Source organism: Chroicocephalus ridibundus, chromosome 11, assembly GCF_963924245.1.
Source record: "Chroicocephalus ridibundus chromosome 11, bChrRid1.1, whole genome shotgun sequence".
Classification (NCBI taxonomy): Eukaryota; Metazoa; Chordata; class Aves; order Charadriiformes; family Laridae; genus Chroicocephalus; species Chroicocephalus ridibundus.
In genome coordinates, this window is record NC_086294.1 from 8,760,803 (window position 1) to 8,784,516 (window position 23,714).

At 35.6% G+C, this 23,714-nt stretch overlaps 1 protein-coding gene across 4 annotated transcripts in view; it reads left to right on the forward strand.

The window, feature by feature from the left end:
• GABRB2 (gamma-aminobutyric acid type A receptor subunit beta2) overlaps nt 1-23,714 on the forward strand; it is a 174,160-nt gene that overhangs the window by 53,399 nt on the left and 97,047 nt on the right. For all 4 annotated transcript variants that reach the window (XM_063348877.1, XM_063348876.1, XM_063348879.1 and 1 more), the window contains one exon: nt 4,217-4,437. In XM_063348877.1, coding sequence (XP_063204947.1) covers nt 4,217-4,437 — 221 coding nt within the window. The remainder of the gene's footprint in view (nt 1-4,216; nt 4,438-23,714) is intronic.

Here is a 23,714-nt window from a genome sequence, read left to right on the forward strand (position 1 = left end):
CTCTTAGCAGAATAGAATAGGAGTAACCATTTTTGTCACCTAAATTTCTGCATCTGGACAGAATAAGAAAGTTTATTAAATTTAAATGTATGTGAATGATAGAATAATAATGAAAGCTATACAGAGTATAGTATTTGTGTATTTACAAAAAAATTAGTATTTGCCTGTTTATATTCTAAGTTTTGCTTGTAACTTTGTCTACGCTAATAAAATTTTGTACAGCATTTGAAGCTACACGTGCTCAGGGTAATTGATGAACCTACTTATTTATGTTTGTACAATGTGTCTCTGTATGCCTGTGTTGTACACAGTCGGTACCTTTTTAGTTTATGCCTGTTTAATGGTATACACAGACACAGTCATCATGAAGTTTGGTTTCATATTTCTTTCAGCTCATTGTAATTACTGCATTGTGCTAGGCTTTTTAAATTAATTCACTCCCATTTCATCTTCATACTTACTCTAAGCTTCTAACAATCCCATACTGTGAATTTAATAGGATGCTAAGGCCTTAACAACTTAAAATCATCCTTTACCTAGCCACTTCTATTCCTATATTTCTTTTGCGTGCCTGTCTTCCTAAAGAGACAAGATACTTGCACGTTTGTTTTGATGTTTATCCTTAGAATAGAGGGGAATGCCCACATCTAATGCGAGATTAACAGACTTTATTCTTGTAGTATTTTGCTAGGCAAGCATGTTCTTAATCTCAAAGTATAAAGTGTCTTGGGATACTTCAGGGACATTTTGTATCTGCACATTGTCTTTTTGAATTACTGTTTCATTTGGGATTTTGAAAACAGATGCCTCCCTCCCTTCTAAAGCATGAATTGCAGTTTATGTGACAGGTTTTCCTTTTTTTTTTTATTCTAACTAATCCCTTATACTTTGAAATATGCAGCTTGGAACACATTTATTTTTTAATTTTTTTTTTTCAAAAAGCAACCACACTTAAATTAGAACGGTTGTGAGGGTTTAATAAAAAAATATTTAAGGTGTCTTGTTTTGGACACCAGAAAATCCAGTCACACCTGAAAACTAGGGCCAACAGATGACAAATAATTCTCAGTTGGAACGCAAGCTCTGTTTCTGGAACACAGTGTGTTTGATTCTGAACCCCAGCCTGGTGACTTGGCTTTTCTTTCAGCTGTGCCAGTGCTCCAAATTTACAGTTTTATGTAATTCGTTTTTATGCATTGAACTATGCATGTTTAGTTTTCTTCCGCCTCTTCTTTTCCTCTTTTACTGAGGTGTGAAGAAGGAAGCATGTTCTATATATATGCTATATATTAATACATGTAGATTATTCCTTAGAATAGGAATAAAATGCAACGTTCCAAGGATAAGAGAGGAGCAATTACCATAGCTCACCCATTTATGTTGTGATGTATTAATATAATGTAGACTAATAAATTTTCTTCCTGTCAGTATATTATTGAACGTTTTCTTGTATCTGGTTATGAATCAAATACTGCAGAACACTGACAAAGCATAACAGTAAAATCCTTCAGACATAGGTGGAACATTCTTGAAAGCAGCCTCTCATCCTGATCCTGGAGTGGTGGGAGGGGAAGATGTTTCAGATTGTTAAAACTGATCTGAAAACATTAGAATAGTTACCAGGTAAATGTATTTGGTATTAAAATAATTGGAAAATCTTAATTGGTGTTTACCTACTTGTAACAGTGCAGTTTTGCTCATGTTTGTGACGCCCAATGAAAGCTGAGCAGGGTTCTGTGTATGGGCTGGGTGTACATCTTCCATTAGCAACAGCAGCATAGGGCTGAAGGCAGAACAAGTGAAGATGATTAACCTTTAACCATCGCAAATAGGAAGAAGACTGTAAGGACAGCATTACCCTTCTGGTTTTGTGTTGACAAGGAAGAAATGTCCTAACTCTTCTTACGAATTTCTCCCTGCTTCAGTGAAAACTGAAGAGGCATTTTGAAGCTTATGTACATGGGCTCTTCTGGTGAAAGATACCTAAAAAATGTGGAGTGTTTCCACCATGGAAATAAACATTTCTGTAGAAAAACAATTTATACGGACTCATCTGAGCGCACACTGTTCTGTAGGAGACACAGGGTCAATTTGTTTCTAAGTGCTGTGTCATTGCTTAGAGGACTCTGCTGGAAGAGCCATAGTTGTAAAGGGCCTTCCTTATCCATGTTTTTAAGGGTGGACCATGTACATTTTAAAGTGAATAATTACACCAACGTAATTTATGCATAAAAAGTTTCACTAATAAAGAAAGGAAAAAAGTTTTCTGGATACTCAGATATTGGTAATAAAAGTTATATCTGATATCTTTTTCAATTTGCTGTTGACATTGGCTTGAATTCATGTCAGTTAACTGGAGGTGTTTCGCTGATGTGCGTAGGTTAGGGCTGATGGCCCTAGATGCCCTAAAATCAGTGGAGAGAGATGTGTCTCCAGGGCTTGAAGTTAAGTAGGATGAATCCCATCTCTCTACATAACAAGGGAAGAAATTTAGTGTGTCTGTTTTCCCATTCACCAAGAAAGGTGACTTTTCCAAGTACCTCTTGTGAGATTTGGTGTTTATCAAGTCCTTGGCTGTCCTGTGAAAAGACAATTTCTAGAAATGGAAGATTTAGCTTTTAGGTTTGGGGTTTTTTGTGTGCGGTTTTTTTTTTTTTAATTCTTTATTTATCTCTGTTTCATCAATTTTATTCTTTATTTTACTCTTTATTTCACTCTTTATTTCTTACAGGAATTTTTTTGTTTAGTTTTTTTAGAAAGTTTAGTCTGTGAAAATACAAAATAAAATTTTTTGTATTTTGTGAGAAGTTCTGTGGAGTGTTCATGTGTCAAACATTTTTTAAAATTAAAATGTTTGTAAAATACAGTTGTGGCAGGTGCTTTTAAAGTATTTCAGCAGGAGGATTGATGCTTCATTGCCAACTGCAATAAAACCAGTTTCAATAGTGATCTTTGAAATATAAAGTAGCTAATGAGTAGTAATATTGCAATTTATGCAATAATGTCTTCATATCTTGCATGCTTTTCTCTGTTATGCATTGCTAGAAATTAATTTGTGAGATGCTATAGCTAATTATTTGTGCAAGTTAGGTGGGATTTCTTGTTTTCAAGTGCTCAGACTGATGCATAGATAGAGACTTTCATACTTTGCCGTGGCTGAATTCTGGGGTTGCTGATAATCACAGCAGCTTTTAATGACTTTCTCTTGAAAGCAATCTTTTGCAAGCTAACAGTTGTCAGTATTTTATGAAGTCCATGTTAAATAGGAATTCTAAATCAAAATAATCTGAGGCCTGATTATGAGTTCTGTAGAACAAGCAAAACAAAATACTGGTTTTAGAATAGTTCTTCTTTTAGTATTCCTTCAGTGTTGTTTTACAGCCCTTGACCCAGTGATCTGGGTCCTTTGCGTATTATTTATGGAGGTTTTTTAGCATAGGTTAGTATGTGATGAGTATTCTGCCTCTGTATAACAAGTCTTACAAAAACATAATTTTTGTAATTATCTTGTTTTCTAAAACAGCAGAAGATCGAAACATCTCCAAAGTACTGTACATTAGTGGCGTGCATCAAGACAATGCAAGTCTCATAATACTGCATATATTTACCCAGATGCTTAATTGTGCTCTCAGAATTGTTCCATTGAAGTAACCAGAGTTACTTCATCTGTAAAATTAAGTAGAAGACTTAGCAGCATAGAAACCTCAGAGACTTCCCATTGATTTCAGTGCCCAGGGGAAAGTTAACAGACTTTGAAGATATTTTAATTTAGAGAAGTGTTTGGGTAGTAACTGCAGCTTCAGAGATACAAGGGCTGATCCAGAGCTCTACTGAATACAGTGGAGACCATGAGATGGAATACACAACTGTGAATTTTCCTGTTTCCTACAGCTCCCAGGCTTGCAAGGTGCTACATAAACTGCAGATTGTGAAGCATCTACAAATATTTTTCTGTTTTGTTTATAAATACTGAAATGACAACTCCCTAGTCATTCATAAAATGTGAATACTGCATCTTTTCTGTATTCTCATTTCTGTTATTAAGTATACACAAGATATTCAGTACTAAATCTACTTAGGGAAATTCCGAACAGAAACGTTTGCCTTTAAGAACAGTTGCAATGAATAAATGTGTATTTGCATTTATTTTTTTTTTTTTTTACACATGTGTGCTGTCTGTTTCAATGCAAACTTTTTTCTGTTTTTATAATCACAGGACTATACCTTGACAATGTACTTTCAGCAAGCATGGAGGGATAAGAGGCTGTCGTATAATGTAATACCTCTAAACCTTACTCTGGACAACAGAGTAGCTGATCAGCTGTGGGTTCCAGATACCTATTTTCTGAATGACAAGAAGTCATTTGTACATGGTGTCACTGTGAAGAACAGAATGATCCGTTTGCATCCAGATGGGACAGTCCTTTATGGGCTCAGGTCAGTGTGAACCATTTCTAACTCTTCTGTCTTTTATTTTTAGTCCTTTAATCGTGGCTTCAAATTAAAACCCATTCTTTGCCCTTTGTTATTGCTATTCTTTTTGTTGCTATATTCTATATAATTGATGATATTCTAAAAACAATTTTAACTTAAGTATTCTAAGAATGGATAAAGATTTATTTTTATTTCATTAATATAAATTTTGTAGATAAACTGCCATTTTTAGTACAGTTCAGACACTTTTATTAAGAAGAGGTAAGATTGTAAATATTACTTTAAATACTCATTCTGGATTAAAAGCCGGTTTTAGAACTTCTTCCTCAAAGGAATTGAAATAAATACAAAATGAGGATTAGAGGAAAAAAGGGAAAATGTATTTGGCAGCTGAATTGCTAGTTTATCTAAATTATATACTTTATAAATATTTTTGATTGAATATTAGATTGGTTTGTACGCTACCCAGATGAATCAGTTTTCTGATTTTCACTAAGAAGAGGTATGACTTGAAATGTTTTTTCAGCCTAATGTTGTTATTGTGTATGACTATGGAGAGTGATGATTAAATATCCAGGTTCTTAGTGACTGGAGAAATCAACAGAATAACTTCACTTTTAAGAAGTTCTGAAAACTGGGGGAAAATTTCTGTTCAGAAATGTTTATAGAAAAAATAATTACCAAGAAAGTGATTTAAATATATTCCTGCAAAAGATGTCTGACTTTATATGGTGTGAGTAGGTAACAAAATAAAAAGAAAGCACTGATACGTTTTTGGTTTTTGTTTTTTTTTTTTAAAAAAAGAGCGAGAGATAGAAGAATGATGCAGAATTTAAATCTAGAATGTGTCATTTCCGTTTTGAGAATAATATACAATAATGATTTTGGGGAAGCTAATTCTTAAAACTTTCACTAGTGTATTTCTCTCATTTTCAGTGAGATTTTTCTGTTGTCTGCCTATAACTATCATGTCAAGAAGCATGCACTTTTATGACTTGGTTGTTTTCTACCTAGCAGTAAAGGAGAGTGACATAGTCTTATATATTTAGTTCTGTCATTGAACAAACGTGGACCATGAAGTTCATATCTCATTAAGATTATCTATTATGAGTCACTGATCTGGATGCCTTTAGTTCTGCTATTGCACTTTAACGTGCAGGTGTTTCTGGAAATCCTTACCATGAACTACTTAAATTAGTCAGACAGCTGCGCAAATATAACTAATGTTGATAGGTATTAATATGTTTCTTTTTAGAGGCTTTTGTTTAGAACATGGCTACTAAACCGGAACTCAAATGTCTAAAACGAAGTCCTAAACTGTCCTTCAGGCTTAACACTTCTGGCATTTGACATCAATTTTCACACCCAAACCTGAAAATTGCCAGGGTGATAAAGTTTAGCCAGTCACTTGTGCCAGAAAATGCCTTTCTCGGGACAGGCGGCTTCTTGCTTTTAGGTAGAAACCATTCTCCTTGAGACTGAGAGAGACTAGATCAGTGCTCTCACTGCTATGCTGGAGTTGGGCTTCAGATGCCTCCTGTCTGGATGATCCCTGGACTCTTGCAGCCTGTGCCAGATGATGATTTACCTCCAGAAAAGGGGGTTGAAAAGTGTGAAAATGTTCACTTAGCAGGTACTTCATGGTTTTGAGGCACTCCTAATGTGCAAGATGCTGATTTCATCCTTCATTGTAGAACGTAGAACATCTTCCACTTGGTGGAAAAGATCTGGGCTTTTCCTGGCTCCTTACCTTTTCCTCCGTTGAAGGAATTTTTGTTATTCAAGGAAACAACAGATACTTGGTTTCTTAAAATGGTGAAACTTTTTATTTATAGTAAAGTGAAATATAAAAACACTACCTAGCACACATTTCCATTAATGGAGTGAGAACAATAAGGTTTTGATATAGTTTTCAATTTAAGAATCTGAAATCATCATGTTTGTTATTATTTTTCATAATAAATTAGGACATAAATATAAAGTTTAATATTTTCAATAATTCTGACTTTTTATTGCTACTTGTGACAAGTAATTTTCATTCTGACTCCTTAAGAATCCATAATAATTTCTATTTTTGAAAATGTTGATAGAGTAAGTAGAGCTCACAAAATTTGTTATGTAGAAGAATCAAGTAAAACAGAGAATTTCTTTAGAAACTTTAAAACCATTCATGAAAAATACTTTTTCTAAGGTTTTGGGGTTTTTTTGTTTCCCAAAAGAAACAAGGTATCGATGGCTTAAAAGAAAATAAAAAATTGGCAACTAAAATCTGAAGTTTATTCTTTCAGTGTTGGTGTTTTTTAACAATCGTGATTTTCACAAATTTTAAGATTGTGCAAATTTTTTATTTAGTTACATAAGATAACTTTTTCTGAAAGTGTTTTGCATAAAATATTCTGGACCACTACAAGAATGAACTTAGTTGTCTTTTTTGGCTGAATTGGTGTTGGTACTGCTTCATTGTCTTGGGTGAAACTTTCTCCTTTTCACTGAGCATATGTAGCAAATGAGTTTTAATATCTTCTATGATGTGATAAAGATAAATCTGGTATGTACTTTACTTAAAGCTGTTTAATGTAATTAGATAAAACATTAGTAATGCTTTGATCCTTTGTTTCCCAGAGGTATTGTTTTCAATACTTATAATCCCAATATGGTATCCAAAATGGTTTTAGAATAATTCTATATGTTGTTTCTATGGTAGAACTTGCGCACAGCCCAAACTGCTGTGTTTAGAAGAAATTTTCTCTAGGTCAAGGATTTTAGATCAGGAAATAATTTTCTAATATTCCAGTATACCTAGCAATCTCATCTTTGTGATTATCTTACATCCCTTTTACTACTCTGCTTGGTACATTTCGAGTGTTTTCTTGTACCCCGTTAGCTGGTACAAGATGAATTATGGATGTGAATTCTGCCTTTGTACCTTTGTTGTGCAGAAATGAATTGTACATTGAGGGCAGTAGCAAGATGACTGTCACCCTGTACTCCCCCTACCCATCACAAAGGATTAGGGGCTGCAGTTGTCATGGGTCCTACTGCAACTATGTACTTGAACAGCAAAGAGGGGAAGGATACCTCTTGTTTCTTGAAGGCAAGAAAAGGTCCAGCTTTTGACAACAGGATATTCATAAAGGCCATTTTCTTTTCTAGTGTAAGAGTGACTAAATAGCCTCTAGTCCTGGGAGGACTGTCAGATTAACGTTATCAGCTATTATGAGAAATAAAACAATTGTTATTCTTTCTTCCATGGAAATGGAGACCTAGCAATGCCAGTTTAATAAGAAAAATCTTTCTTTTTGACAGCGTACCTTACTCTATACTAAAACCTGTGGGGGGTTGTCCTTGAGGTTATTTGCCGCATTTGGAAAGATGTGCTTCAGAGTGGATACAGTAGATAGGTCACTATACAGCTCTCCCACTCTTAGATAAATTCACACACACCCTGTCCTGAGTGTTGGAGGAAACATAACCCTATTTGCTCTTCAAGTGAAAAAAGGAAAATTATGGTTAAGGGTTTTCCTCTAGTTTTTGTGACATATTCAGGTTAAAAAGAAAATATTTAAAGGCACAATAGGTAATGGATTTGGATGAAAAATTTTTCCTTGGTCTCAGTTAATTGGATAAGTAATTTTGTTTTAGAGAAATCTTGACTGCATCTGTGTACATGTATGTGTGTAATATATATCAAAATGTTACAGTATTTGCGTAAGAACATGTTGCAAAGGCCATATTATTACGGTTTTGAGAAGAAGTATGTCTATTTCTAGCTTTATTTTTTTCTTTCCAGTTTGTAAAATTTCTATCTGCCTGTCCTCCTCAGGATGTAGCTTGTTTCCAAGGAGGACTGCAGAGGGGATGGTCAAGGGCAATAGACAAACCTGAATATCACTATAGGTCTGTCATAGTTGGATAATTACCCTCAAAACCCCCTTCTTATATGTCCTAATTACTAATGATTAATGGACAAATTTTTGTATGATTTTTTTGATGAATTGTAGATCCTTCTACTTCTTCCTTAGACTCAGCTGAGTAGGTCTCAGAAAGGCTTTCTGGCTAATACATCTTTCAAACATGGGGTTGGATGGGGCAAATACAGATATTGGTAACACAACAGAATTATGTAATTGGCCATATTTTGCTTTTGACTTCACTGACCATGTGGCAATCAATTATGTGATTCTAATGTTAAGGTTTCAGTTTTATAGCTTTAAATAGCTTTAACTACTTCAACTAGCTATTTCATCTAACATTAATTCAAAGTTAATGTGATTTAAAGTGTCCACAGTAGTGATATATTTAATGCCTGCTTAGTATTAATTTCCACATATCTTAAAAATGCCTGCTTGTTGTTATTAATTTCCACATATCTTTAAAAAAAACATGTATGCTATTAGTGTTCTGAAAATCACTACTATTATTGCTGCATGAAATTACTTTAGCTTATACTTGCAGTGGCATATTCTTACTTTGAGATGCATTCCACTAAATTGAGATTCCTTTAAATATCAGTCTTAAGTTTTTACTATTGCCTCCCCATACATCTATATATAAACATGTGTGTATAAATGTAAACATATGTATACATGTTTCTGTGAATTCAGTTTCATTTACCTTGATTGCTGTAACCAAATTCATTGAACTGCAAGTGAGCTTATTACCAAAATGGCAGCGTATAAATGTAACTGTTCCATTCCTTTATGTGCCTATAGTTTAATTTCTACTTTGGATATAGCAAGCAGTGATCTCTTAACATTGTTCTTTTTGTTTTTCCTCACAGAACCCATAGACGGTATGCATGTCAGATCTGATTAGATTTAAGATTGTGAAGGTAAATTTCAAGAAGGACTAGGAGGCAGTTTTGTAAGCATCTGGCTTATGCTGTCACCGAAAGGGGTGTGGGGGGGAGAGAAATGGCTAATAATGGTTGTAGACATCTATATGGTAGTTATGACGTCCTCATAGCCTGCCCTATTCAGTGCTACAGGGCATTAGTTAAGGGCATAACTGAATAACTGAATTGTGACCAAGTTTTTACAGAGAACGTGGCATGCTGATTACTTCTACATTTAGAAGGATTTTTATGTCTGAGGGATAGCTGCCACCTATTTATGTTTTGGGAAAACACTTTTTTTTTTTTTTTGCATTCCTGTTGCAGTATGCTATTTGCAAATATGACTGAACTTTCTTTTTTTCAATTTAAACAAAAAAGGGGGGGTTTCATATCATTTTCATATTCCATCTGGCAAGAAAATTCTTCTTTGCTGCTAAGACCAGGACACTCAATAAACGATATACTTAAATCACTAAAATGGTAGAAAATGGCAACATATAGTCTTAAATAAAGAGTCATTACAGGGAAAATTACTATGCGTTGGTAGTTAAAATGACTTCCAATAGGCTATTGGTGGTTGCACAACATATATAGAAAAGTAAATTTAGAGGACCAAGATTCAAATCTAGGATAACAATCAGTTTACAATAGGCTGAGCAAAGCTTGAATAAGATATCTAGCCAGAATTCGGGAAAAGAAATGTCTTTAACTAGATTTTTGCATGTTAAAATATCTGGTTTATATAATACGTATAGCAGAAATAGTTGCTATGGTAGGTAAGATTTGTTGTTTCCTAAATTTATTTTTATATATAATATACAAATTTTCCCCTGACTTTTGACATCAAATCCGTTCTAAAATGCAGATAGAAAATTCAGATTTCTTCTGACTTATTCTGTGTAATTCTGGGGAAGAAACACTTGTCTGAAATTTGCAGCCTGTGGAAGCACGGGAAGTTTTCTGAGGTTTTTTCCAGGGTTGGAATGCAAGATTTGAGAAGGGTGATGAGCAAGACCCTTCTGTTTGCTTTCTTATCGTGTCTTTCTGGAACTCACCTCCTTACTGCAAGAGAGCATTCTGGTGTTGGGTGTCAGAATAAGGAGGAACTTGTTTAAAATACTAGGGTTAAATATAGTTAAAGAAGTGGGTGAAGACAAAGATGTTTCGTGTGGTTTTGCACCATTATCAGGCTGCTTTTAGATATTCACTCTTACATACGCTTCTCCTAACAGACCTAATGTGAACTCTGCGGCAGTGGGTTAGTTGTTGAGGACTGATAATTACATGACAAAGAGTACTGTATACTTTTGTGTCTCTTCAGTAGGCCAGTTTTATGCTTTTTGTAACTGAAGCTTGTGGGTGTGTTTTGCTGAAAAATAGAATATGCACGAACTTCTGATAGGGGCCACATCCTGTCAGGTGATGACATTTCCATCCCTTTTAGCCAAAAGAAAACCAGAAGGAAGCAGAACAGAGTTTTGTCAGAAATGAAAGACTTTTCCTATTTGAAAGCCCAACAGTTTTACTTGCCAAGTTTTATTTAATACATTGCTAACTATAATTTTCCAACCCAACTAGCAATAATTCCTTACTATTCAACAGATATAACCTGGTAATCTCCTGTAAATGAGACAATTATGTGCATGATGGACTTGCTTTGTCCTCTTATTACTTCTTGCTATCAGTATTGAGTCATGTGAATTCAAAATAGTCCTGGATGCTTGGATTTTGTGTTGTCTCAGCTGTGCCTTCTGCTGTCTGCTCACTTGGTTTCAGCTGCTTGGAAATTTGCACTGTTGCAAGTAAAATAGACTCTCCCACACTTTGCTGTATTAAAATAGCCTTGGGCATTTTTGTGGTATTAATAGACTTGTTCATCAATTTAACTTCTCATATACAGCTTATTGTCTACAAAATCTGATGGACAATTTAAAAAGCAATTGCCTTTCTAAATGCCTTTAGTTCTCAGAACACACTGTTTGAGAGGTGAATTGTTCACACCAGACACCTTCAGGAAATCATCTGATCTTTCTTTTGCTACTTTTCCCTTTTCTTTTCTTCCCCCCGCCTCCTGCCCCACCCCCCGGGCGTATTTTTTTGATTAAAATCCTAAGCATGATTTGGAGTTAAAATTTCCATTTTTCACTTTCAGGACCATAAAATCATTTGTGATAGCTGGATTTAAAATTACATCTTTGGACTTTGCATAAGATTTCAGTTATCCTTGTAAATTCCCAGACTTCCTCTGCAAGAAAGAGACAGGAGATCTGTCCTGCCTTTTTGCTACAAAAGCCTATTTCCAGATGGTGGACAGAAGTTAAAATACTTTTTAATGCCCTTTCATGCTAAGCAAAAAATTTATCAAAAAAGAAGATCATTTTAATCTTTCTCCATTTTGGGATTTCAGAAAGGATAAAAAGGACGTAGGCTTCTTTTCTTGGGGGGAAGGTGTTATTTTGGATGCTGTAGTCCTGGTGACGGTAACTGTCCAGGGGGCAGTGTTTCTGGTTCCATCACATTGATGCCTCTTTTGGCTGTGCAGCCCTTCACTCAAACTGGGGTCTTGCCTAGCCGCAGGGGAGAAAAGGAAATAAACATTATAATAAGGTACCTTGTAGCAACAAAAAAAAGCCCTACAGTGAGATGCTATTCTATTGCTCTAGTATATCAGCTTTTGCACTGGCTTCCTCTTTCAATAGCATCTCAACGTAGTGATGCCATTTGTTTAAAAAAAAGAAAAAAAAAATTATAAACATCACGCATATCTTCATGAAGGTGTTGAAAGTGTCATGCCAGGGACATCAAATGACCAGTAAAAGTGTAAAGTGAATTTGAGGGCCAAAAATGTAAATGTTAAATGCCAATTTGAAAAATACGATAACCATCTTGAATATTACACCCTTTTACTGTCTCTGTCCTAGTGATTTTGGCCCAGTTGGAAGCACCATGTGTCATGCAATGACACGGAACTTCAGGTTGAAAATGTTTTCTTGAATGTAAATTTTCTGAAGTTTGTCTTAAAATATGGTAGCTTTCTGTTGTCCCAGTTAAACGTGTAAGTTTTCTTAATTTTGGATATCACTTCTTGTCATTCTTTTTATCTCATGTAAACATATAATACTAAATTTCTCTATATGACAATAAGGGCATATGCAAGCATTGCAAAAAATAAGTGAAAAGTAATTTGTTTGCTTAAGACTTGTTTGAACATGAGAATCTCAGTACTGTGAACAAGTGTTTCCTTTATGTTAAGTGGGTAGTTTTTTTTGTGCTAGTGCTCATGCCCATAGGTTCAGTTACTGAACTTTCAGTTGCCAACACTCGCTGAAGTTAATTCAGTCTGACATGCAGTTGTTTAGTTTTGTGCAAGAAATGAGGTGAATTGGATTTCTGTGTCCAAATTGTCAAGGCTGTTAGAGTACACATACACATTAATAAGAACCTTTGCATCTTGCATGCAGGTGTTCAAAGCAGGAACTTTTTGGAAACAGGCATAAATAAATGCAAGTGTAGTAAACCGTCTCAAATTGAAGTCATGTAGCTGTTTCGGAGACTGGAAAAAATTTGAATTACCTATGAAGAATGCTGCACAATTATGTAGAATTTTGAGTACAAAGCATCATCTGCATTAACAAGGAAGCATTACCATGCCAATCTCATTATTTGGAAATCCTAGGGCAGGACCCATCAGATACCAGCTCTTGTCTTGCACAGTGATTCTAGATCCAGCATAAGGAAAACAACTTGAATCCCAGCGTGTTGCTTAAGTGAATTCATTGTTGTTTTAAGTAAACAAGGTATCAGCTCTGGCCCAAGATTTTGGGGCCAGATTTTTTTCCTTAATCATGCAAATAGCTACTTTGAAGGTCACAAGGAATTCAGCACAGAAATACTACTACTGTTATTTCTAATGATATATAAACTGAAGATCTGGACTCTGTTTGTGACATGAAACGAATCATACACCTCTGCCTCAGTTATTCCATTTATTAAATTGCAATACTAAACCCTGTCTTCTCGCAGGGGTGTTGTGAAGATTAATTAATTTGTTTGTAAAGTGCTTTGATCCCATAAACCACTACATAAATGCTGAGCATTATTATGAAGAATTATAAAATGCCAGCCTTCATATGCACCTTGGGATACCTGTTTTATAGATACAAATCTGTTCCATTTTCCTTAGAATCACATTGTTCCACTTTTCCTACCTAGCAGCCCATTCACAAAATAAGCCGATTTTAGGAAAGATGCAATTTTTTGGAATAAAGAGGAGATCACTGACTGTCATAAATATCTTTTTCAATTAAGGAGTCATAGATTAAAGATGCATTTTGCTGTAGGATTTGGAACGGTATCATTTAAGAACACCTCTGTCCGCAGCAGGAGGGAGGGTAGTTGCATTTTAAATACCTCCCCTATCTGAAAGAAAACAAAGATATCTTTCTATTTCAGTTCCTTTATTAGATCTTAAGTATGGGATAAGTATTCAAGAAGGTCTTTTGCTTTTATTTCATATGAAGTGGCTGTTAAATCATTAGTATGCAAATAATTAATTCAATTAAGCTTAATAAGGAAAAAGCTTTAAGTCACAGGAATCTCTTCCATTAAAAGCTCTATTATCCAAGATTATTACATTGCAATGAAGTGAAAAAAATTCCGAGTTTTATCGCCTAACAGACAAACTGTGGCATTTACTCTATATTAGCAACAAAAACTCCATCAGCTATAGAACCATGTAAAAGTTGCTCCAAGGGTATTGCATATTCCAAAAACAAATAGAGGTCATCAAACATTTCATCTTGAATTTAAATTTAAATATTAGCATAATTTAGACTTACAGCAATCTATCTTATTTCCCTTCTGTAATGTCTTTTATCATGTCATTTTAGCTGGTAGTTGGTGATCCTGACAATGGAAATTTTCGTATAGGAAGGGCATACATAAAATTTCAGAATGCTCTGGTCAAGACTCAGCTAATGAGATGGATCTTATATGTGTTGTATACACACACATGCTTAAATAGATTACATATATACTATATGTATATATTTGTATATACGAATGAAGTTCTACTTGTACATCTTTTTTGTCTAAAATTGATAAAATCTAAGAGGGATGTCTTAAGTAGGGACAGGGTAAGAGAGCTTTCAGAGTGAAATTTTAAGGCCTTGCATGTGTAAGGAAAATGCATGTTATGATATTTTGTTTCAAACTAATAATACCTCTTATTTCCCCCATTTCTGTGGGTCACAAATACTTTTAGTTATTCTTGTGACTGTACAGATGAGGTTGGGGTGTTGGTTTGTTTTTTGTTTTTTTTTTACGCTTCTATGAACATTTACCGTAAGACAGTGTTGAATGCTATTTCTTAAATGAATGGAGCATTTTTTTCTAGCAAGTGTTTTATCTGAAGGTGCAAGTACTTGGGCTTATTTCTCATTCTAGTTAAACATCTAGTTTTAGTGATTTTTTTTTTTTTCAAAAAACTTTTCCTTTATTTTTGAAAGCATTTTCTGTGAAGAGCCGATTTGTTCACCCACTGTTTATCAAGTTTTTTGTTTTATTGAGCTTTACAAAATGGTAAAATGATTTCTGAGAAATAAGAATTGCCTAAATTCCTAAAATCCAAGTATTATTTTTTCAGTATTTTTACCATAATGTCCTGCCTCTGTTTTCTATTTCTTTATTCCTCTGAAAACTTAAATGTGCAAATTTGCCCTCAATGTGCAAAGCAGCTGAGGAGACCTTTTCTTTGAATAATATTCAGTCCTGCTTAGAAGAAGAGAAACTAGGATAAGTTACAAGAAATTCTGGGGGTTTTGTGCTTCCAGATAAGTTCTCCAAACTCCAGAGATGTGTGTAAGTATCTGCAGAAAAGCACTTTTAAGCCATTCTTATCACTGATCTTTAGGCTACAGTGCAGGCATTTGCATTAGCCATTCAGGAAATAGTTTTTCTTCTCTAAATCACTTGTGTAAGAAGGCAATACTTTTTTCTGGTGCTTTTTTCTTTCTGACTAGGCATCCCTAGAACAGTCCCTGCCTTCTGCTAGTCTAGAACCATGTAATTTGAGGAGAAAGAGAACAGAAGAAGTTTGTAAAAACCATTCTTTTAAATTCACTTGAATGTGCCATCTGTATGAGCAGATGGGAAAAATGTCTCGGGGCCAGAAAGAGACTGTGAGATCAAACCACAAGGAAAGAACTACGTGCAAACATGTTTGTGTCAGAACAAAAAGGACCTTGGCCATTACCTCAGTGACGTGACCAGGAGACTGGTCCCTCAGAAATTGCTGTCTCTGTAGCAGAAGGTGTTTCAAGTGTCTGTAATCAATACTGTATAGATCTCCATGGCTTGTAGTCTGTGGACACTCTCATTTCTGGGCAGCTGACAGCAAAAAACAAATGTTCAGGTCCCTAAGTTATTCTCATATATGAACTGTAAGTCCACATGCAGCATTTCACGGGGAGAGTTTGCCAGAGTGCATTCTCCTCCTCAGCTTCTGAATTGAGAAATCATTATGTTTTGTCCATCTTCATATGGTACAATACATCATTCTTGAGAACACTTTTTTTAAAAAAATGGTAATAAATACAGACTATGGTATATATATGGCATCTTTCGATGGGTTACAATTTTGGTTGTATGATGACTGTTGCTGATAGTGAATGACAATTCACAAATGGCGTGAAAATAGTTACAGCTTATAAGTGTGTTGTCATTTGCTGACAACGGTCTCTCTCTTGGGACTCTATTTTAAAACTCTGACATTTAAAAATATTTGCTCAAACAATTTATCCTGAAAAGTGAAAGGCATATAAAAACATACGAACATTTTATGCAAAAAACCATCTACTTTTCCCAAAGCCCTGTGCAGGGTTGTAAAGCCACTGGGGATTATAAAGCTAACATTTGTTTCCACTTAGAAAATGTAGAGATAGACCGTAACAACCAATGCAAGACTAAGTTAGTTTTACTGTAGAAGGTGTTGCATGCCAGTGCTTTTTTTTTATTTAAAGTGCTTATGGAAAATTTATTCAGTTTATATTGAAAAATGTTATGGCACATCCTCTTCAGTGTCAGAATGGAAAAAAATGAAGGATTGAGTAGCTGTTGGGGAAAAAGGCTTTGAGATTTCTGTTTCAGTTAACTGAAACTGGTGTAGCATGGTTAGGACCAAGTGTTCTAGCATTTATTTTGCAGGCTTCCCTCTCATGGACCATAACTTTCTAAACCCCTTTAGTGTGTTATTGCTGTCAATCCTGAAACTATCTCCATTTGGAGATCTCTGGGTAAACATCAGAAATGGCGGAGCTAGAAGAAAAAATTTCTTTATTACAATACAACCGTCTACGAATTCTGCCCCCTTTTTCGTCATTTGCTATTTGTGGCTTTCTTTGTCGTGCCAGTTTTTATGGTAGTTGTTACTGGTGGAAATGCTAGCCAAAATTAGCTAACAATAATTGGTCTCTACGTAGTTCATATATATATATATTTATATTTATATATTTTTAAATATATACGTGTGTGTATACATATATTTATATATATATAAAACCAAGATGTGTGTTTTACAATAATAACCATGTACCTTAACAAGGCAATATAGTTGACATACTGCATAGGAAGAAACACTCCAACAAAATTCTGAATGCTTCTGCTTATGTGGGAGAGGAACAAAACATTAATTTACCATGATGCTAAGGCTTCTCACAATCTACTTTGTAGATATTTTTACCAAAATATTACAAATTTCAGGCACTGAATACCACTTGGAAAGAGCTTAGAAATCCCCTGAACTCGGATGACTACAGAATGTATGTGGTCAGCTGAGGAGGTAAATTATTTTTAGACCTTGCTGATAAGCTCAATCATTTCAGTGAGATTTCATCATCTGTGTTTTCATTTTATCATTCTCTCTAGAATATGGTTCGTATCTGTTCAATTTGGTTCTGTATGTAAAAAGCAGAGATGACAATCAGTGCACAAGATGGGAAACAAGACAAATGCAAGGAGGCGCATGCTGAATATTCATCCCTCTCTCCTTTTATTTTTAATTATACACATTAGAAGTTTATTTCATAATTATATCCTAGGCTACAGTTTATTCTTGGCTAACAACTGAGAATAAAGCACTGTGCATCTTTAAACATTAGTCTGTGGGCTGTTTCTACAACAAGAGGGTCTCCAAAGCACATATAATTCTAATGTACAAATACTACCTTATGCCTTTGAATATTGTTTCACAGTGTTAGTGTTGCTAGAGAATTGTCACGTACGACAGACAGATGACTTTTGTTGCTGTTGGATTTTTAAAGAGGTAATAGAGTAGCCATAAGAAAGATATGCCATTAGTCATTTTCATATAACTTTGGTATGCCTTCAAGAAAATACATTCTAGACTGAAATATTTATCTGAAAGAGACTTGTGTAAAGGCATTGCTGTGTGTTAAACAACTCTCCCCCTGCCTTCCCCACCAACCAAACTGAGTCTTTTATTTCCTTTTGAAGGAAGATGTACTGAACATATAGTCAAGATTAATTACTTTTTCATAGCCTTCTGTGTTCAGCTTCTCATGCAAGATGTTTTTATGTCATAGAGAAGACACAATATAATTTCAGGGAAATTATTTGCATGCAATTCAGACTGAAGGATACTGATAGAATGTTGGATGCTGGTGCCCAGGAAGGTGATCTTAGTTTGCAGTTACATATGTCTTTGATAATATAAATACATAAAACTTAACCTGATTCTGAAGGGTCCTGAAGTCTTTTCCAGATACCTATCCTGCAGGATTCAGAATTATGATGTTTTAAAAATATTTAGTTAGCTTAAAAAACAAACCAAACCAACCAAACAAACTGAAAAAACCCCGAAGTTACAGTTCCAGAAGAGACAAAAATCCCATTGTTTGGGAGTATAAAGTTCTTCATACACAAGGACTAGGAAGAAACCTTCCTCCTGCATAGGTGTTTCTGTAGGTACCCATTGATGCTACGTGTGGGGTCCCACTCATGTAAATCAACAGCAACTGCAGTTTGCTGTTTAAGTCAGGCTTCCTGCCGTCATCTCTCTTCTGCTCCTTCTTCGATTTAACTGTATTTAACTTCGATTTAACTTATCATGTATTTGTGTATCATGGCATTCTTTCTTTTGTTATATTGAACACTTGACATTAATTATTTCCAAAACCACCTCAAAACATTATATATAGGGATGTTTCAGATTCTGACACTGTGGTGTTATGCTTTTTTTTTTTTTTTTTTTAAATTTCCTGTGTTAATGACCAGTGAAGGCATTTTTCATATATTGAAGGACATAGACTCCCATTCCATCTGCCTTATCTGGTCACATCTTGTCTACTTCACCACATTTAATTTTCCTTAAGCGTCATCTTTTCATTTTATTTCAATACAGCTTTAATTTCATTACAATCAATAGCTGTGATCCATGGGATTGCTAGGAAAATAGGCTGCGTCCTGATCACAGAAATAACGGTAAGACTGAATAAAGGCACTGAGATGGTTAGCAGTTGGAATACTACCCCACAGAATTGAACATGAGGAAAAGGGCATAGACTAATATTTGTTTAATGTCAAGAATCAAAGTAAATATTAAGTGTTAAATTTGCTATTCATTTTAGCCATTACAGGTTCTTATTAGAGATTGTTCAGAGGAAGGTATAGATGTGAGATCAATATAAGGCAATTAGGAAATACATGACTAATAGATGCAATGCCTGAACTACATCGCTTCAGAAAAGGAGAAATAATTATGACTCAACATTATGAAAGAAAAAAAAAAAAGCATTGATAAACCAGTTTTTCTCACTTAGATTTTTTTTTATTAAGTTGCATGTCAGTGCAATAAGTAGCAAAAATGGTGTTTAGTTTTGCTTTGTTGAGTAATGGATCTGTATATTGCATTTTGTCTTATGCTAGATATGTTACTGATGGCCAAGCTGATAAGCAGAGAGAGTTTGCTGGGCCTGAGCAAATATCTCAGAATATCACTACTATATTCCTGAATTTCCCACCCCTGCAAAATGGAGTGGGAATATGGCAAATTTAATGTTGTGCATGTGGCAGAAAAACAGAAGTATTTATAGAAATAAGGTATTCTCGTACTTCCAAACTTTTAAAATTCCATTTCAGTTGAGAGAAATAAGCAGAAAATGAGGGTTCATTTGTGTTCGTTATTTTTGACAGGTCTGAGCAAGTGAAAAGTTATATTCCTTGCAATTATTTGTTGTTCAGCTGTTCTTACTAGCCCTGGAAAATATGGTGTTCAAAGTGCTTTTTAGAAGACACTGGTAGTTCAGGCCTAGTGCAACAAATAATCTTTCATCCTCCATCCTGAAAGTGTGGTATCAGTTAAGAGAACAGGGTGTCAGCTCTGCAGCAGAGGATTTATCTACTAAAAAAGTTTTAGTGAAGCCATTTTGTAGCCAGAAACATAGGAGGGTTTCCATTTAGATAAACAAGTGCCTCTCAGTGTTGGCAAAAGGGTCAATGTTAGCAAAAACATTCCCCTTCCCCATTTGAGCATTACTTTTGAGCATTACCTAATTACTGAGTAGTAATGAAAATAAATTGTATAGGTAAGTTGAGATCTGTGGCTGGCAGAGTAAGAGGTTTCCCCCCTCACTTAGAATTCATCAAATATATTCTCAGCACTGACAAGGTTGTCCAGCCTCCTCGTGGTTGCTTTGAAAACACATTATCCTCTCCCCTTATGACTTTGCTTAACTCTGCTGTTCTGCCTTATCACTGCGTGCTCATCCAGGCTTTTTGTTCAGCAATTTCCTAATGTAAAGTGTGTACAATTTCTAAATCTTTTGGAAAGCCAGTTGTGTTTTTATGGTCAGTTTTTCACTCAATTACAGGCCTTTTTTATCCTTTTCCTCTAAAATTTGTGATATGCGTCATTTTCTTTTCCTCCTTTTCCTCCTTATTGTAAAAATGGGGGGGGGGGGGGATGGGGAGGGAGGAGGGTTGCCTTAGATTAATAGCATTAGATTATCAGTTTATCTTGATGTCACGCTTCTGCTTACTAACTACTCCTTCAAAATGCATCGTTTTCATCCAACTCCAGTGGGACCATTTTTAGAGTATTGTTTTGGAGCCACTGTGACAGCTTCAATAAATGGTGAGTTTTAATTCGTTTGTCTAATGAAGATTAGGATCTTGGCTAATGACTACATAGTCATAAGTGATGATGCTTTTCCCTCCTACTCCCTCGTTGCTTAGAACATATATTAATTGTGCAGATGGTAGTGGCTTAGCTGTGTGATAGTTCGCTTTCCATCTCCTCCTCTCATGACATTTACACCATGCAAAGAGGGTGTATTACCATCTCCTTATTTATGAAGATTTGTGATTCATCACCTGCCTTTTAAATCAAATACTAAGTTTATATCTTGTTGCTAAGAGGCAGAATTTGGATGTGTGCTTTCTCTTTTAAGCACACCTGTGCCAAGCTTTGCCTGAAACCTTCAAGCAAATTACAGCCAGAATCACTGAATTTTCTTCATTCCTACTGACAGCATGTGAAACTCGCAGAGCCTGTTTTATGTGGGTAACTACGAGTCATTCCTTATGCATTCAAAAGACTCACAGACTTCTCAGTCTGTAACATAGCTAAAACTTAAGCCAAGATTTACAGGTATTTAAGTTTTACTGCAAACATTTTTCTGAATTACTAAAATTCTAGTGTGATTTGTATGTTACAGATGGAAAGTAAATACTTTTACTGCTTTTTTATTGTTTTGCTTTTCTTTCTTACTTATACATTTATTTATTCTTATGGTTTGCGAGAAACAACAGGAAAAATAATAATTTAAGCACAACTAATACAGACGATTCCTTAAAATTTCATTTCTTCTTTGAAGTCATCTGTCTGTTGTGGCCACCCTACTCGCCAGATTGTCTACTATTGTTTCTTTCACAGAATAGTATTGTCATTTTTGTCTTCAAACATTATCTGGGTTTGTTCTTCACAAAAGTCACTAATTTTATATATTTTACTCACGATTTAAAGGCTTGTTTACTTTTAAGTATCACTCCTGGGTTCCTGATCGCTCTTCACAAATACTAGGGCAATTGAGTTTGGTCTTCATGCTTTATTTTACTCTTCATTTGTTTAGGAAAAATCCTGTGTTGCAGGTACAATCAAAGGAAGTTCAGTATTACCCTTTAAAAGCTATTTTTGCAAACTAAGAAAATAGTTATTTTCCTGTCCGTGAGAGTTCTACCTCTGGTGTCTCCTTATCAAGTATACATATTGTCTATGGCAATACAGAGGTTAATACCTCTATACTTGAAGCTGCCTGCAAGGGGAGGAGACGAGGGGTAAATGAGCCTTTGGGTCACAGAGGAGTGATGCTGAGAGAGAGGGGAGTGGCTTTGGGGACTATGTTTGGCAAATGTCAAGGTTCCTGAGATACAGACAGTCAGAAATGTGAATGAAGAAGCGACCAAAAAAGGAGTAGAAAGGACCTGAAAGGAACTTATTTTTCATACATACAGAGTTGTAGGCTTGCACCAAGTGCATGGTTTCTGTTACTTAACGTGGAAGATGCAAAGGCTTTGCATAATGTGTAGTTAGCTCTCTGAGTAAGGCGCTGGTATTCTGAATTTTGGAGGCTCTGTGCTATTCCAAAAAGAGAGAAGTTAAGATCTTGTTAAGGCACTGCAATCATGATTGAACTAGTTGACTAGAAAATTACTTTGGGTAAATGAAAAGCTGAGACAGATTCACTGCACTACAAACATACTTGCATGCTTTCAGTGTGATAAGTTTGAGATTGTTGACTGTTGAAAATTCTGGAAAGTACAGCAGTTTTGAGCAAGCTCGTTATCACCTCAGTGTCTGTATCCCTATGAAATGTGGATTATAATATAAGCAGACTCCATCTAACTTCTGAAGGCCTGCTTCCTTGGTGCAATTCTGACATTCAAATGGTTAGTCTTCTCATTTGTCAACTTGGAGGAATATCAGGGGAAAAACATTTAACCTTAACAAGAAAGTTATTAAACTGCTGACATTATTTGCTAAATTTCTGGGCTATGGTTAGAAATGAGATTTACCACTATAAAAGGGATTTTGCCATGTCACTAGCTCTAGCTTTAGGTTAAATGAACATATGGAATGCATGACAGTAGTGATGAATTCTAATCAGTGCTTGAAATATCTGAAAATAAGTTTGTATGTGAAATACTGAAATATTGGACAATGAAAAAAACCAAATCACAAAAACAAACCAAACAAAACCCAAACAGCTGGATATTTCTCCCTGTGTGGCATTTAACTAGATACTTGAGAATATGTATTGTGAAATTAATGTTGTGAAATAAGAATGCTGGGGCTGGCTTATACGTAACCATTTTACCCTTTGAAGACATAGCAGAGATAATTTTCATGTACCTTTCTGTATTTCTCACTTGAGAAACCTGCTTGCCCGTAAAGGTGTGGCAGTTCCATTATACAGCATTCTCTCCTACTGTCCCCGTATTGCAGGCAGTGCTGACTTGAAGTCCAGATCCCTGCTAAGACTTTTCTGTTGAGCTGTTATTTTCAAAAAGCTCTTCAAACATCTTTCCTGTAAGTATTACCCCTTATGGAGGGAGCAGTGCAAACTATTTTTATCCTTGTACATCAAGAAAATTTAAAGGTGTTCTTGCTAGGTGGTTAATATCACATCCTCTTACCATCATTTGGTATCAGATAACAGTGTTGGCATGCAGACAATACATAATGTGAAAAATAACATTTTAAAAAAAGATGCTCAGCGCTCTTCACAGTGAAGATTGCTCTGATAAACATCAGATTTGACAAAGGGGAACAAACTCAAACTCCTGAGTTTTGAAATTCCTTCTTTATATATGTGAATCCTAGGAAATACTTGTTTTGCTGACAAAAATTCCCTCCTCTAAAGCCTATCAAACAGGCTGATTTTGTGAGAAGTCATCCACATTTAGTTGAAGGGCTGTGGCTGGATGGGCATTGCTCCCATGCCTGGGCTCAGGAGTGGGTAAGGATGTGGGTTAGGGTTGTGATTAATGGAGCAGGGTTGAGTTGGAGGCCTGTAACCAGTGGTGTCCCTCAGGGGTCAGTACTTGGACCAGTATTGTTTAACGTATTCATCAACGACCTGGACGAGAGGACAGAGTGTATCCTCAGCAAGTTCGCTGATGATACCAAGCTGGGAGGGGTGGCTGACATCCCAGAGGGCCGTGCTGCCATCCAGCGTGACCTACACAGGCTGGAGAGCTGGGCAGAGAAGAACCTAATGAGGTTCAACAAGGACAAGTGTAGGGTCCTGCACCTGGGGAGGAAGAATGTCAGGCACCAGTATAGGTTAGGGGCGGACATGCTGGAAAGCAGCTCTGAAGAAAAGGATCTGGGGATCTTGGTAGACAGTAAATTATCCATGAGCCAGCAATG